The 17886-nt window shown below is 37.2% G+C and overlaps 3 protein-coding genes across 3 annotated transcripts; 1 reads left to right on the top strand and 2 right to left on the bottom strand.

The window, feature by feature from the left end:
* Positions 1–166: 166 nt before the first annotated feature.
* Positions 167–13445, bottom strand: LOC121989030 (phospholipase D gamma 1-like). The gene is made up of 10 exons (XM_042542828.1): positions 11953–13445; positions 10856–10972; positions 9736–9930; positions 6875–7120; positions 6724–6792; positions 6470–6617; positions 4149–4297; positions 1446–1613; positions 946–1143; positions 167–676 (listed from the first exon to the last, which is right to left on the bottom strand). Exons 1-10 carry the CDS (start codon positions 13390–13392, stop codon positions 383–385), a joined length of 3024 nt encoding a protein of 1007 aa, XP_042398762.1. The 5' UTR covers positions 13393–13445; the 3' UTR covers positions 167–382.
* Positions 13446–13734: 289 nt separating this feature from the next.
* LOC121989072 lies at positions 13735–14934 on the top strand. Its single transcript, XM_042542891.1, has 2 exons — positions 13735–14330; positions 14415–14934. The coding sequence occupies exons 1-2, from the start codon at positions 14178–14180 to the stop codon at positions 14571–14573; spliced, it is 312 nt and encodes a 103-aa protein (XP_042398825.1). The 5' UTR covers positions 13735–14177; the 3' UTR covers positions 14574–14934.
* A 130-nt stretch (positions 14935–15064) lies between these two features.
* LOC121991408 (pirin-like protein) lies at positions 15065–16434 on the bottom strand. The gene is made up of 7 exons (XM_042545416.1): positions 16400–16434; positions 16192–16325; positions 16075–16113; positions 15975–16003; positions 15835–15897; positions 15656–15759; positions 15065–15567 (listed from the first exon to the last, which is right to left on the bottom strand). The coding sequence occupies exons 1-7, from the start codon at positions 16432–16434 to the stop codon at positions 15096–15098; spliced, it is 876 nt and encodes a 291-aa protein (XP_042401350.1). The 3' UTR covers positions 15065–15095.
* Between the last annotated feature and the right edge of the window lie 1452 nt (positions 16435–17886).

Raw genomic sequence — 17886 nt, forward strand, 5'->3', positions numbered from 1 at the left:
TATTATTGCAGCCTTCTAGAACCTTTTTTTTAAAAAACAAATAGAATAAGAAAATAAATTGCGCCTTATCAAATGTCTACTTTGAATGATGGGGTTGTGTCAGTCTTCCCCGAATATTGCAGGTGGTGGCTAAATGGATGTTAACTTATGCTTGAGCAATAACTATACACTTCTATAGAAAAGCTTTTAATTGAGCAATATTTATTATTTACAGAATACTATCGGGTATATTCCGTGTTACACGTATGAATAATCATATCTTAGTCATGAGCACAGGAGGACAACATGGCACAGCAGCTCCTCTGCTCTGCGGGGTGAGGGAATGTAAATTGATCTTCTCCCTGAATTTGTGAAAGCTTTCTCTGCCTTTGTATAAATTAGGCTAAATGGTGAGGTTTTCTTGGATGGCACAAAATGATCCGCAGATGTTGCCACCGACATCTGGGAAGGTCTCGCATCCATGGAGAGGCTTCACTTTGCCCTTGCTATCTACATGCACCGGGTACTTCAGCAAGTGCCCTCTCATTTCAGTAATCTCATCAGACACATATTGTTCCCAGTTTTGTTGAGCGAGGTAATTGACGCGTCTCATGCATTCGAGGCTTTCTGGACGCGTAAAGCATTCCTCCACGAATCCAATGTGCTCAGCCCATAGAGACATTCTGTATCCATAAATCTGCACATTTTGACCGTGGTTTCACTTTAACAATTTAATCCATAAACGAGATGTATCATTCAGCCAACCATCTTTAACATCATGCAGGACAAATATCATCTTTAGAATAGTCTCTTATAGATTAATTAATGTATATGCATCCATCATCCGTGATATCACCATATCATTAGATTATTGATGGATATTAATGATCTCTGTATCCTTGAGACGCTGAAATGTATAAATTTCTAAGTTTCTTTAAACAATTCAATAGGAGTTTGAGAGCTTACCATTCCACGTGGACCAGACATTTTTCTTGCCCATGTATACTGTGGCTGGTATGCTCCTACTGCAATCTCCGTGTCCCTTGTACCTTCCAACGACCTCTGATTGATATTTGCCGACCCCAATATCACGTATTCATCATCCACTATCATACCCTTTGAGTGTACGTAGATCATAAATCGCATGTTCTTCTTGGCACGCCCCTGATGAAATCAGCACACGCAAAGACTAATGCATTATGAACTGGAGAACATTTACAAATGCAAGTCTGTAACATTTTGGTAAAAAATTGCACTGCCACACCACAACAGATTCCATGTAGGACTAAATTAATGGGAAGCTAAGAGATTTAGTGTGAAAATCCTCACACTAACTGAAAAAGAACAAAGAAACCGTCCTAAAGTCATAGTTGAAAGCAGATGTACAAAACCTAAAGAACGAACATCAAGAAGTACTTGAATTTTTTACAAAAAGTAAGAATATATGCATAAGAAAAGAAGTTTACCTGAGGACTATTTATTGATGCATTCTGGTTATCATTAGCTAAATCTGGAGCCTCGCGGTTACCCAAGCAGAAAAAATTTAGATAGTCTTGGGGTTGATATGTATCATGAAGACCAGCTTCCTTCAAGGCTGTATAAATTATCTCATACATCATTTGCATAGTTTTTTTCTGAAACAGGAAAGCATCACATTATTAAATGCCAAAAACAATAGCAACATAGATAAGATAATTGTATTGTCCATAAACACCAAACTGTGGACAATGCAAATCAGTACAAGAAAACCATCAATTTACGATAGAATTAATGACCTAATTTCAATTCGGTTGCTAATTAACAACCGATTAGAGGTTTCAATTGCAACTTAACGACGGAATAAAACCAATCCGTCATTAATTTTATTTCATTTTAATTAAATTTTATTTTATCATTAGCGATCAATTTTTAAAATTCGGTCGTTATTTTGAGATCGAAAATCAGTTGCAAAATAATGAACGATTGATATTTCGGTCGTTAACTTTAACGATAGTGATCCTGTCCGAATGAAGGGAGCTGGAAAGCCAGGGATGGGGTGACCACTGATAGGTAGGGGTGTAAATGAGCCAAGCCGCTCGTGAGCTATTCGAAACTCGATTCGATAAAAGCTCGTTTGAGCTCGTTTAATGAGGCTCGTTAAGATAAACAAATCAAGCTCAAGCTTCACAATATTCGGCTCGTTAGCTCGTGAACATGTTCGTTAAGCTCATAAATCAACTTTTAAATAAAAATAATAATAGTTTTGATATTGAATTTATAAATTTTACACTCTACTTATGAAAAACATAGACAAATATATTAAATTTATTTATTAGAATAAAATTATAAATTTTAACAAGAATATTATATTTTTTAAAAAATATATAATTTAGTTTTTAATGAATATTTAAATTTATAATTTATATTTATTAAGCTCGTTTAGGCTCAATAAAAGCTCGTGAGCCATGAATATATTCGTTAAATAAAGCTCGAGCTCGGCTCGATTATAAACGAGCCAAACTCAAACATCCAAGAGTTCGGCTCGGCTCGGCTTGATTACACCCCTACTGATAGGAAGAAGACTTCGATCCTGCAAAACAAAACCAAACCAAGGAAGGGGTCCCTGGTGTTAGCCCTCCGACGCTCAAGTCAAAATCAAGAAGAGGGATAAGTGATCACGAAAATAGAAAATCTTGCCTTTTCCTCATACCTGGCGTACCCTTTTATATTTTTCTTTGTGATCGTTCGTCTGCCCTTATTTAATGATATTAATTGTCGGAAGAAGGCCTCTTTGTCTTGATTTCCGTGCATTAATGATAGATGGAGTGTTCTTCTTTGTCTTAACTTCCGTGCATTAATGACAAACAGAGTGTTCTCTTTTATTTTCCCTCCTCATGTGTAGTGTCATTCCTTGCGTCGGACGGACGATCCGAGCGGTCCGCTTTCCTGCTGACCGAAACATCTGACCCTGGGCTTGTTCATTTGTCCGACCGACCCATAATGTCCGCTCGTCTAATCAGCCGGGCGATCTGCTCGTCTGACCAGCCGGGTGAACTACTCAGCCTACTCCTTTGCCGATCTGGATAAACAGACTCTTTCCGTAAGCCCCAATGTTCACCGCCTTGACTTTGACCAACACCATGTCAACTGATCCGTGACAGGTGGGCTCTCCCTTATCGCGGCATCAGATAGAATAACTCTTTCCGTTACTAAAGTTTTTTTCATTTTAAATTAATATAAGTTTTTTAAAATTAGCGACTGATTTTAATTTAGTCGTTAATTTAACTACTGAATTCTCATTTCGTTCACTAAATTTAATAACTAAATTTCAATTTGGTCGCTAATTTTAGCTTCAGAATTGAAAATTTCGATCACTAACTATTAGTGATCAAGGAAATAGTGACCAAATTGTCTATTGTAAAATGATGATTTGTTATAGCGAATGGACTAATAAAGACACTTTGATGCAAAAAATGCATCTGTGCTTCATTTATCAAGTTACCTTTATTGGAAATCAGCATATTAGTAAATGTTACCTTTGAAGGATAAGTGAAGATGTCGTGTTGAAATAGAATGAATAGTGTACCTGTAGACCCTATTTTACCACAGTGAGTGTACTATAAGCTTATAACTTCCTTACTCCATCAAAGTACATCCACTACTTGCCTAGCACATACCTCAAGATTAAATCTCCCTATTCTTGATTTAGATTTCTAACAGTATATGTTTAATAATATCTCTTGATTTCAACCCTTTTTCACCTTCACAACCTCCCAATATTACTCTTGACAGCAGGCCTCTCTCATTGGTAAAAGCATTAGCATGGTCACTCTAACTCCATCTTTATTATCTTCCTTAGTTTCAATTATATTACACACCTAATTTTGTTTTACATATTAGCAAGCTTATTAAATCATGTCCGCATCACAATCTTGATAAATTTTTCTTTGATGATTTGATTGGAAATGTTAACAGTTCAAATTTATGGAAGAAATGGAAGAGAAGGAAAGGGTGTAAGAGAAGAAGAAAGAGAGAAAAATAAGAACTAGAGGAAATAATCAATATAACATTTAATTTCCTGTTGCATGGCAAGTGCTCTGCATACTTAATCAGATTGTAAGGGAGTAACTATAACTACTGTTTTGAAGATGTATGTCTATCTTAGATCATTTAAGATGGATAAAAATAACCTGCCAGTAGAGAATTCTCTGTATTGGAGCACTGTTTGGATTTCCCTCAGGCCACATGGGAATAACTATGTATGCAGAGAACTGCTCATTTGCCTTAATTTTGTTTGCGATTTTCAGGGCAATTTCAATTGGAATGAGATTATTAGCACCTGCAAAAGAAATCATTTTTATGCATTTAGTTAAAAAAGAAAAACTATCATCATAAATAATCAGCACATTGATTGGCATCAAACCGAATTGGCTGAAAAGATATATTTGAAGGAACAAATCCAAATAATCCCAGAAGCATTAATTATTCTACTTATTTCCAATCCTGTAGAATTTCTTAGAGCAACCTATAAAAACACAAAAAATAATAAATATATAGGATACTTGGTTGTTATGAGTAAAATGATATAGAAGTTTACAAGTCTCTTGATCTAGCTTGGACCTCGGTCGCCAAATTAGCTAGAAAAGACCAAATTATGAAGAGTTATACTAAGTGAGGGTATGGGCTAGGTTTAGTTCATCTGAGCTGCAAAAAGCTTGGGTAAAGTGGGTTGAGGTGCAAGCAATTTATCTTAAGTGAACGGGTATGTGTTTAATTAGGTATCTTAGTGGTTGTAAAGGTTGGTAGGAAGTGGAGTTTAAGTTTGTTTTGGAGGTGTGATGATAACAATATGGGCCAATGCTGCCGCAGTGGTGATAACCAAGAAGTAAGAATTGACCACGTGAGGATAGCAATAAGCTGTTGCCTAGTTGCTAGTCTTCCTTTCAAAAAAGGTATCTTTCTATGTGGCCCCTTAAGTACCCACAACAGTAGAATGCCACATTGCCCAATAGCCTAGGCAGATCCAACCTGTCCCTCTATGCTTTATAACTGTTGACTAAACTGACTGAACCTAATTGGTAATTTTTATATACATCACCAGTGATACTTGAAAACTTCTATAACTTCACAAAATGCCTAAATAATAGACAAGGAAGTTGGTCCATATTCAAGTTTTGGGAGAAAACGTGCCTTTTGGAATCTCTTAAAAGGCAGCATATAAGTGCTAGTGTAGCCAAAACTCTCCCAGCACAACACATGATATTATATTGGAGAAAACATTAACTAATCAACAACTGTTACATAACTAGCAGCCTTGTAAGTAAAAAAATTACATAAATAATTTAACTAAGAGAGAAGATAGCATGGCCCATATGTCAGTATTGCGCTGGAACAGAGAGATAGTCCACTATTTTCTGTTCAGGAAAATGTAACAATTGTGAGACAATGGTATTGGCTAGAGTTTGCTTACAAAATATGTGTCACCTCAAGAATTTGAATTTTACATTAATAGTAAAAAGGGATATAATGTGCTTTCACTCTAAAAGAGAGTTATCGTCCAAACAAATGCCATTTAAGAGGGGGAAGAAATATACATTCTTGTTTAGGCAGAAGGAAAGTATTTTTCACACCCTTAATCAATTTCATCAGTAGTAGGACTCCCTACCTATCGCAACACCTAAATTAAAGAGCTAGCATCTAGAACTTGAGAGTCAATTTTCCACCCCTTCTTTAGAGTGGAGTTCCTCTTAGTAAAAAAAACATAGAAAAAGTCATTCAAACCACTTTCATATCAATCTAATGTGCATGTATGCCATTCATCATGAACAATAACTTATCAAGACCTATTTTGTCTATTTCATAATTTTTAAGCACAACCAATGTAAGTTAGGAGAGCCGAAGTTTTTTGACACAGCAACTAAAAGATGAATCATAATGGCTCATAGTTTAATGGTCAAATGTAAAACAGATGTTAAAGAATTGGCCAAGTGAACCATACGAATCCTATACATGAATTTTATCCATTTATTAGTAATAATATTCAAACTAAGTTACTTTTTATTACGTGAATTAGAATTTTCTTGGAATATTAATCCTTCAGTATTAATTCAAAAGTTACTCAAGTTTGCCACAGAAGATGATATTTACCATTAATTCATAGTCATAAAAAAAGTATTTGGTGCTTTGAAATACAGATGGAACATAATTTCCACTTTTCATGGAGTCAAAAGGGTAAATTGCATCCCCATATCGAGATCCTTTCTATATTCATTTTTCAAAAATATCAAACATTTCAATTCAAAGGATAACGGATTAATTAGACAAACACTAACATACTGAATTACATGATACAAGGCTTATGCATTTTCTCCCTTAACAAATGCATAAATTAACAACAAAAACTGAAAGACATTAATCACTTCAAGCAAGAAAGAGAAAGTAGTCATACTCTTTCTAAATAAGGTGATACCTGAAGTAGGTTTAGCTAAATAGAGATAGTGAATATGCTTACCTAAGTCATTGTTGGAATCCCAATTAAAGGATGAGCCTAGGAAGTACTGATTCTCAATGTAAATGAAGTGTTGTGCAGAACGGATAGCATTCAAATAGGCTGTATGTATGCTCATGTCAATAAGAACATTTTTCCCACAAATGAGATTCTGTTGGATAAAAATTGGAACAGCTATCATTATTCAACTGCTGGCACTCCAGTATATGTTACAAGGATATGCATGTGGAGATACACTGGATTCACAAAATGTATACCTTGTGAGTTGCTTCTCTAGGATCTTTAGGAAAACCCTTAGCAGAGTTAGAATCAATTGAACGGAACACCTGTGTTTAGACAAAGATCCCTTTAAAACGTTAAACTCATTTAAGAAGCTCAGATATGGCTAGTAATAATGATAGATTCTACCTGGACATGCCAAGTTTCAGGATCATTATCATTCAGGTACATTAAATCACTTAAACCTATGATATCGGGAATTCTTTGAATCTTCAACAATGAATCATCAGATTTCTTCAACCTTTTGACTCCATTACGTTTTGCTGCTTTTAACCAACGCTCCTCAAAATTCATCAGAACATCATATGCAGCAGGACCTTCGATTCTAGCATACAAATCATGCCATGGTTGTCTTGGGCCCTTGTTATCAGAACTCTATAAATGGAAACATGTTAGAAACTTGGAAGGATGTTTTACTTTCCAGCTTCGCAAAAATATCACCCTTCAAATAAATTAGCAGATATATGTTTTCTGCTAGTCAGCTATTTTCTTTGCTAGCATCACCAATAAGTTATAGGTCAAAGTTTTTGCATTTGTTAGGAAACTCTTTAGCCATAGAACTTTTGTTTAATACAAATCTTACGGCAAGGAACAAAATTGAAGAATGAAAATTTCATATGCAAGTTAAAAATTAATGTTTCAGAACTCCAATAATAGGATATCTAGAGTATTTTTCATCAACAATTTAGTTCTTCACAACTAATAATTTTATTTTTCAACTCCTGCATTTTTGTAGTTGTCTATAAATTAAAATATTCATCCAACAACAATACTCTTGGTTCACAGATTGCTCTAAATGTTTTTTTTATTGTTTTTTTGAGGAAAAAAATGCTCCTGGATATTGTATGTTGATAATTTTTGGCGACTTATCCACCCACATTTCATTATATAATGTTATCTCAATTTCGAAGCAATGACAAATAATTTTGATCATCATTTTCATTGGTGAATGTTGCCAACTCAAAAAAGACAGTTTTATATTAACTAGCTAAGGTGTTCAAGCAATGGTCCATCACAACCAAGGACTAAAAACTTGCTGCTCTTTACAAGAGTTTCATAGTACCTAGCTGGAACATACCAGTTTCAACACCATACTATGCTGATGCTCAACACACTTTGCCCGCATCAATGTGTGTCAAGATGAGCTTTATTCTTATAAATTATAATACTCTTTCACTTAGTTTGTTTAATTCTAAAAATAAGATTATAGCAATTAGATATTTAATGGAATTAAAATTTTATTGTGCTATACACTATCAATACTATACATTTGAAATATATGTAAAAGTGTACTGAGATGAATTTTAATGGTTTCTCTCATTTTATCTTTTTTGACTTATTTTCTACTTTTAATAAGAATATATCAATTATAGTTGAATTAAAAGTGTTTCATACTCATTTTTACTTCAATAAGTGCCAAGATGAATTAAAATAAATTTTGGTCATCTAATCTTCTTCCACTTATCTTTTCATTTTGAGATGAGATTATAGTAGTAAGATAATCAAGTGAATTTGATTTTTTTTTTAAAAAACAAAGTATATAAAAAATAATAGATATTACTTAAATTCATCTTGGCACTCGTCAATGTGTGTCACAAACATGCATTGACATGATTGGCATGAGTAGCACAAGAGATGTTACCTATGAATAGTAGTACTAGAATTTGGTAATTTACTAGAATGGTGCATTTTAATCCTAGCATGTGGGGTGACACGAGATTTCCAATCATTATACATGCTAATCACTGTAAAACAAAATAAATGTCATATGAAACATGATAACTTTTGATAATAGACCCAAATGAATGATTAACCATTTTACTTTGTGTTGGAATTATAATCAAAGTCCCACATTAGAAATACATGAAAAATATCATGGGGTTATAAGATGGAAGATATCCCCATTGATACGAGGCCTTTTGGGTAGAGCCCAAAAACAAATCTATGAGGACTTAGGCCCAAAGTGGATAATTTTATACCAGTGTGAAGATATATGAATTCCATTGGTCAACAACTGGCATCAGAGCTAAGGCATCGTGTCTAGGATCTCTTATGCAAAATTTGAAGTCGTGAAGTTCAACGAAACTGGAAATTTTGGTTTATGATAGAGGAGGGTTAAAGATCTATCAGTGGTCCCAGTATTTCACGTAAGGTGTGGGCTCCCAAACACAATGGAAAGGAGTGGCCTTGATTGGAGTATAATGGTCCTTGGAGGATTGTTGGGATTACAATCAAAGTCATGGGGTTATAAGATGGAAGATATTTTCATTGGTATAACACCTTTTGGGTAGAGCCCAAAAACAAATCCACAAGGGCTTAGGCCCAAAGTGGACCATATCATACCATTGTGGAGATATGTGAATTCCATTGGTCAACACTTTGCATCTTATATATATCTAGATACAACAAGGTAATGATCTAAAATTATGCTGTAGGGAGTGGATATTCACGACAACAACATACTTTCAGCTTTATAGCCTTTACATGGCATATCATGTGATGTGCAACAATAGGTTGTATTAGAGAATCTTGGATCTTCAGTTGTGATTGAATTCAATCATGTGATTTTGATGTTTGATAATAAGCTTATGTTGGCTCATGATGATGGCTTTTTCTTGGATATGTAATTGTAATATTTAGTGCAAGTCATTAAACGAATGGTAAGCTTGATTATGTGCATCTAAATGATGAGTTTGAAGCAATTTGGAGCTTCAATTTTGATAAATGTCAAACTTAAAATTTTCCTGGAGACATGTGGATTGTATTTAGAATTTAAGGGTAGATTCTTGTATGAATAGTGATAAACATGTAGGTGTAGGTTAAGGTAGAATTTCATATGATGATTTTCTTTGGGCTCTAGTCCTTTCATCTTTTCCAACTTGCTTATAGTAGATCAAAATATTCAATCAGTTACCCTTAACTGAAAAAAAAATATATAAACCGTAATCAAGTTGCAAGAACATAATCAATGAGGAAAAATGGAATATTACCGCAAAAGCAGGGTTGTAATAGTCGTCCTTGTGCAATGACTGTAATGTCCTAAATAAAGGATGTTCTTGGTTATCATACCGCCCACCACATAAATCAAGCCCTCCAAGAAATGCTGTAATTTTTCTTTTACTTTTACCCGCATCTGTGTCCACAATCACTTGTTTCTGGTGATGGGTATAAATAGTTCCTGTTTCCTGATATCAAGAACATCAGACTAATTTCTCTTGTGAAATTTCTTTATAGAAGAGTCAATCAAAAAGGCCATAATACATGGTAAAGAAAACCTATGCTATCTCTGTTAGTTTGGTGTATCACTTTATCTTAATCTCAAGTTTTGGTTATTCAATTTATACTGCAATAGTGCAAGTCTACAATAAATGTTTCTTCTTCAGAAATTCCATTTGATCCAATTAGATGCTTTCAAATGTAGTCGCACATGGCAAGATATATTCTCAACAGATTTCGACTTCATTATGTAGCTTCCAATTCTCAACAGATCTCATAGTTCATTGGTACTCAGTGTTTAATATGTCAGTAACTTTGTTCTAAGTTTCCCTACATATATCTAGATTTTCTCAACCTATTTTAATCTTGATTGTACCTTCTATGCTATCAAAGTTAAGCTAATTTAAATTTAACTCACTTTAGCTGACACGTTAAATGCAATAAACATTATAGTGCATCTGCATTCAGGTTGTTATTTGTCTAATGCCATAGTCAATTCTGAAACTAAATGCTGCAAGCATTATACTAAACAAAAACTGAAAAGGCAATCTATATAACTTGGAGACTTCAGTTTTACACATTCATTTCCTACAGATCTGGACGAAACTGAACCATTTCCACCTAATATGCTAGTGTGTATTAAGAAAGGGAACATCTTTGATAGCAATCATCTATTACAATAAAGGATTGAGACTCTCATCGACAAATCGTAGTCTGTGGGAAATAAATAGTTTAAGGAGCGAACATCAGTAGCGCATTCAAATTGAAATATGCATAATCATGCATTTTTGAAGTTGCATGAAGAGTGAAAAAATAAACATAGAATCATGGATTTAAGAAGCTAATTATATGTTAACTGATGAAAGATTACATAATACGTGACATGAAAATAACCTTTTGTTTAGCAAAACTATGCCGCTTCCCAGCTGAACGAGGGCAAAGCAGCACTTGCACAGAGGAGTGTTTGAAAAAATGACGAGTTTCCTCATCATGGGTTCCCATGACACCACTCTGCATATATTATAGTGTGAGAAAAATTGGGAAGCGACAATAACTTCCACACTATCAAATGCAATGAAAGAATAATAAAACATACAAAATACTACTTGCTTTTTGTTGGAATATATTATTTTTGTTGAGAAGAATATTTGTAGGTAAGAAGAATGATTTATAAGCATCTGCCAGGTGACCAAGGAAGCCTTGTCATATGAAACAACAACATTGTGTTGATGAAAGGAGTAATAACTATACAACAAGCATGTATGAGTCCATACAAGGAAATCACATAAGACACCAATTACCAAGCTGGTAGACACGATCAAATAAATCTGACAAGAAAAGTAATTTGGAAGTTTCAATGAGTGTGTGATACTGTGCATAAAGGTAACATTACTATGTATTAGCTATTGTGGATTAAGGCCATATGAATCAACCAATCCTGCAAAAAAAAAGTGGCTTCTTTGCAATTAATTACTTATGCAATTATGCTTTAATCACGAAAAAGCTATCTGTGTCACAAGGATATCTAGGAAAGTGCACAAACTCACATATACTTGAATCAATAACATAAGGAAAATAAAAAATACAGACAAATCAAATAAGAAAGAATACAGATTCCTATGTAACAGTCAAAAGAACAATAATAATCTTGTTTTTTCTACCATCATTTAAGAAATATCTAGAAGTAAAGATGGAAAGTGCCATTTTGAGTTTAATGAACAAGTGAGGAAGGCATAGAGTGGCTGTTAAGAGTTTCTACCAATATTTGCATTCTTTTAAAAGAAAGAAGTAAGTGTTTTCATTTGCCACACTCAAGTTCTCTTCAGTAAAAGTGTACCCTGGTTTTGCACACTAAGTTTTTAGTTTGTAAATCCAAATTTCACATAAGTTTGAGGGATACTGAGAACACTTCTTCAAGATGAATATTCGAGGGCAAAATTAGCATAGGGAAACGAAGAAACAAATAACTAATGGAGGATAGTTGGCACTACCGTACGAATACCCAAAATACTCCTCGAAGTTGGATCGTCCCACACAAGAAGCAACACTCTGACTCCTTCCTGAGACTTGGATTTAAGAAGATCCCCAAGAGTAGGGCATGAATCGTGATCAGTATCCCTTACCAGACGAACTGCATGAAAAACTGACCATCCAATGATGTAAATCAAGCGACGGGCCTGGCTGATTGCATCATAAATGTCACGCCAACACTTCCCATGAACATAATTCATCCCGTTTTCAAGCTTCAGCTCTGGAAGGCAACCATCTGAGACATGGGCGTCCTGGTAAAGTGTGACATTCCCACCTTTCCTCAGAGGGAAGTATGTTCCCGGTACCCCGCAGTCAGCAGGACCAGCACTAATCCCATGATGGTACATGGTGAGCTTCGCCACCGGGAAATACTGAATTGATAACTTGAGAACAGCTCCTCCCTTGCATTGTTTCCCATTTGAATCAAGAATTGGGTAAAATCCTTCCAACCTCTCACCGGAGTAAATCCATTCTGCCGGGATAGAAACCGTCCCAATGAGTTGCGCGCCAACGATGTCGTTGTGCTTGACCAAGAACTGAACTTCAGCAGCATGGTGCGCTACTGGGAGATTGAAATGCTGCATCCAAACAGGATTCTCGGTGTTGCTCAACACGTAGGTACGGCCGATCGTGGCGCCAGACACCATAATGGTGACATAGGGGTCGCTGGTGATCGACGGCAACTGTCTCATCTTACCGCTCAAGGTGCTGGTTAGCCGCGGACCGAGCATGTCTCCCAGAGTCTTGGAGAATTGCTCCATGTTGGGGAGGAACCGCGCCTCACAAACCCACACATCGAGGCTTCCGTGGAGTAGAAGTACCTTTAGGGACGCCTGGCCTTTGCGGCCGGCGAAAGGAACCATTGGTTGCCCATCGAAGCTTGCCCCGTGAAGGTGATGCGATCCGGCGGAGGGGCTAGGGAGAGTCGCGAAGTGAGGGGAAGAAAAGCTGCCATGGAGGGAGGTGACCGGGTGACCATACACCACCATATCCTGGAGGCGGCCATCGGGAAGAACCTCGATCGGCGACGAGGTGGCCAAGGATGCATGCCTAGAATGCTGGGATGACGCCTCGTAATCGGAGAAGCTGATGGAGTGAGACGGAAAGACAACACTGTGGTGGTGGTGGTGGTGAATCTGGTGATGGTGGTGGTGGAAAGAGGGGGGATTGGGATCGAAGGGAACGAAATGGGGAATGTGGTAAGGAGGGCAGGGCCCCGGCAGAGGAGGATGGCGGAAGGAGCCGGAGTGATTGATGTGCTGGAAAGTAGGAGGGATGGCGACGGAGCCGCCGCCGGAAAAGGAATTGGAGGGGAAGAGGTGGCGAGGGGGCGGATGTTGTTGGTACGGGAAGCCAAAGCCGTGAGGGTATGCGTCGCCGTCGTTCTTACGATGATCCATCGAGAGAGAGAGAGAGCGCGCGCCGAGGTCGTTAAAGAAAGTAAACGCCTCCGGTCGCATATTGTTTTGGTGCGTTAGTTCTTGTTGGTTGGTTTGGCTGTGGTGGAGGGTCGTTTCTGGCACTTGTCTCTAGCCGTAGATGAGTCTCGCATTGAACGGCTGCGATGGGATGGGATGTCCCAAAATTTGAGTTGACCGAAGAAAGACAAACCATTGAATTATGATTTTCTACCCAATTTAGTTATTATTTTTTTTTAAAAAAAACTTTTTTATATTAAACAACTATATTATTTATATTGGACGATCGGATGGTCCAACCGGCATGATTGACTCGTCGCCGCTGCTTTATATTAGTTTTTCATTAAAAAGAAGCTCCTACAATCCAACGATGCACATCGCAGTGCCTTTGTTGATTTGTTTGAATTCGTAAAACGTGATATCCTCGAGGTAAAGGTTTCACATGTGGGCATGCGACGGGAAAGTGGGTGAAGAAGACCTCTACATCCAGACGCACTCTGCACCACCAGACGAGCGAGAGAGAGCGCGTTGATCGAGCTGACCGGGCCTTCCGTAGAGTAGGACAGTTTCCCTTCTAATTAAGCCTGCCCTGCTCCTCCACTTTAAGAGGACTGAACTGCAGTCGTGTCAAATCAAGAGATGCATCTTGTTACAATTTAGCTATGCATGAAAGACCGCCCAACAGGTACCTGAGAAGAGAAGAGAAGAGAAGGAGAAGAAGCTACTCTATGAATATGAGCGGCTAAATTGTTGAGTGGTTGCAAGAGATGGTGAGGGGAAGGCGCCAGATTCCGGCGTTTGGCAACTGGGATTATTCCGACGGTCTCCCCATCATTCAGCGCTTTGAATCAACAGATGGAGAGCTTGTCCAGTATGAAGCAGCGGCAGCCCCGGTGAAACCCGTCGTCTACCAAAAGAAGGTATGGAATTCTACACGCGCACCTTCGTCTGCATCAGGCATTGTGTTGAAGGATATTCTAGGCAGCTTGAATTGCTCGTTTCAGGTGAGGAAGGAAGAACGCGGTGAAGAGGGGAAGCAGCGAGCGTGTGAAGCGAGAGTGGCGACAGAGAGGATGCCTAGGAGAGCTCCCAAGGCCGTGGACGAGGATCTCTACAAGATCCCACCTGAGCTCATCTGCCGAAAGCCAAAGAGGGCATCGTAAACTAAACTCATGAACACTTAATAACTAACCATGGTCGACTTCACCGATCTTGAACTGTTTTGTTTTTTTCTTTGGTGTGTCTGAGTGGACGCAGAATTGGAGACTGTGGCCACCTTGTCTGGGCCTCAGCTGTGTTGCCTAGCAGATTTGTATGACGAGTGTCATGATCGTTTCTTGCTTCTGCATTCAGTTTCCTGTGCGTCAGACAGTCATTTCATCTCGACAGCAGGGAGGAACATCTCTTTGGTGTATTTTGCTATAGTGATGGTGCTGGTTTTCCCTGTGACTTCCCCAATTATTTAAAAGTGTACTGGAACTCTTTGATCTTTTTCTCTGATTAAGCGCCAGTTTTCTCTTGCAATTGTCAAACTTTCCCTTATCTCATAATAAAACCAAACTAAAGTATATAATTTACCCTAAGAAAGACAATTAAGTGATGGGCATCCAAATTCAAAGTGAGATCACATTTTGTTCTTGCCATCTTTTATTTTATTCTAATTTTTCAATGTCTAATTTCTTTAATTAGCTCCTTCGTTGGAATCCATTTCGGTTGTTTCGGAAATCCTGAATCGCCTCCTCCACCTCTGCCTCCGTGTTCATGACGAAGGGCCCTCGATGCACCACCGGCTCCCCCACCGGCAGGCCGCCAATCAACAGAAACCTCAGCGACTTCTCCGACGAATGGTTCCAAACCTCGACCCCGTCGCCGTCGCCCAGCAGCACCGCCTGAAACTCCGTCGCGGGCGGAGCGCCAGGGTGGCCGAACACCCCTTCCCCCTCGAGGACGTAGGCGAAGGCGTTCCACGACCGTGGAACGCCCTGGCGGACCTGCGCGCCCGGCTTCAGCGTGAAATCCAGGAACATGATCGGCGTGACAGTGTCGACCGCCGAGCGCACACCGTGCGATTCTCCGACGATTACGGCGACGTTGAAGTCTCCCTTCTCGACCCTGGCCACGTCCCTGCTCTCGACTTCCATGCTCCGTGGCTCCAGCCTTTTCTTACGAATCAATAATGCCAATTCCCATCAACAACATGAACCAAAGAAAAAAAAAAAACAAAACAAAAGAGTGAAAACAGTACATTTTGTGTTCGGAGGAGAGATTGATCCATAGCTGCAATGCTTTATTTTGGCCTTCTGCGGCACTCATCTCAGAGTGAATGATCCCTCGGCCCGTGTTCAACCACTGAAGATGGAAAGAATCACACATCAATAAATTCAGAGGCGAAATTTGATGAGTTGCAGGAAACAATATAATCACCTGCACATCTCCTGCTTTCAGAATGCTTTTGTGCCCATTGAAGTCTTGGGTAGCAAAGGCTCCCTGCAACAACAGTACAACTCAACGCCAATCACAATTTTCATAAATTTCACGGAGATAAGTCGTTAGCTAGCTATTACCTCTAACATGTAAGTTATTGCTTCAAAACCTGTCAAGGAATTGTTGATCTTTTCAGATATCTGACAAGTAAACTACACGACAGACATGAGCAGTACAGACCTTTATGAGGGTGATCCGGAAATCCAGCAGGTGAAGAGACTGCAATTACAAAAAAGTTGAAACTTTTAGAAATAGCTCAAATTTGAACACAAACTGGGCTCTTCTTTTCTTACAAACCAGTGAACTCGTCTAACAGGATGAAAGGATCCAAGAATTTAGCATCTTCCCTGCAATTCCAACACCGACACTTCTTGACATGGAATTTAAAGGAGAGGATTGGAAGTAAATGGAATATGACGCTGAGCACCTTCCTATACTTTTCTTGATGGTGATGTCATCGCTCTCTAGCGGACACTGCTGGGCAAAGGCCACCTTCATGATTTGCCTGGGAACTTCAAGGCTTGGCGTCTCGTGGTCCATTGTCTATATCCCTTTGAGAGGGAGAGATGGGAATCAAGGAGAGGAGGAAAGATCCTGCTGCTTGTCTTATACCTTATTATCAACAATGCAATATATAGCCCGAAGATGTGAAGAGGATCAGAAAGAAAACCAAAATAAAGGAGATGTACCTAGAAAATCTCTCAATAAAAAAAAAAATGTAATTCCGCAAATAGGGAAGTTTATTTGTTTAGATCTTTGTATTTAATAGAAATGGAGGGGAAAGTCTAACAATATGGAAACTGAGGAAGCAAAATAATGCATTTGGTAGCAAAATGACTGTCAAAATTAAAGCAACCATCAAAAAAAGAAATTAAAGAAATATATATAGTTGTTAAAAAAATACTTGTAACTGTTTTAAAAAATATTTTCTATTTTTTCAAAAATCCAAAGACGTGATAATGATGAAATTATCAGTTAATATTTTCTAGTTATTTTAATAATATATATATCTAGGAGTTAATTATTAGTAGGATAAATTTAGGAAGGTACACCCATAAAAATTATATATAATTAATAGCATACCATAATGACAAACAAAAAATAGCATTCCATATATTTAGCTTCGGTTTATTCCAATGATTTTGATGATCCTCCATTTTTGGTAACAATTGTAGTGACAACATAAATAAAATTTCTCCAATTTAATAAAAAATTACTATAAATACTTTGTATATTAAAATACTCACTTTTAATCAAAATTTAATATATATATATTTTTAAAAAATCCATATATAGGTAATACTATGTCAGGGTTGCCTCTTGGTTCACGATAAATTTGAAAGTACTGATATTGATAGACACATTTAAAATAATAGATGTATATTTACATGATTAATAAATATTTCAATTAGTCAATATAAAATTATAATAGATAAATATATTAAATAAGAAAGAAAAAAATAAAAAAATTTATTTAATAATAATAAAATATGATAAAATTTATTTAACTAAAAATGATTATATAATAAGAGATAAAGTTTAAAAGGATATAGTCGATACCATCTAATAGGATAAGACTAAATTATTATTATTATTGTTGAATTGCTAGTGATACATCAACTTAGCATCAGCAAAATCAACTCCGTCTGATTAATCTTAAAGGTGTTCATTGGGTAAATTCAAAAGCACAAGCTACTCTTGACATGGTGGTCCAATATCATTAGTAGTTCGAGCATCGCGAGTGTATAATTTATTATATGAGAGAATTAAACCCTGTTACATAACTTAACCATTTTGCCTTTTACTGCTACATTACCTGCATTACCTAGGGGGCTATATAGTTTTGACCAAAATTATACTAGAACAAAATAAAATTCAAAGGCTTAGGGTTGGAGATTAGAGCTTTATATGATTTTTTTTTTACTCTCCAATATATCAATTTAATACCACATAAAAAATATAAAAATTTACAACTTTTTACTGAACTAGGTA

Source organism: Zingiber officinale, chromosome 6B, assembly GCF_018446385.1.
Source record: "Zingiber officinale cultivar Zhangliang chromosome 6B, Zo_v1.1, whole genome shotgun sequence".
NCBI classification, from domain to species: domain Eukaryota; kingdom Viridiplantae; phylum Streptophyta; class Magnoliopsida; order Zingiberales; family Zingiberaceae; genus Zingiber; species Zingiber officinale.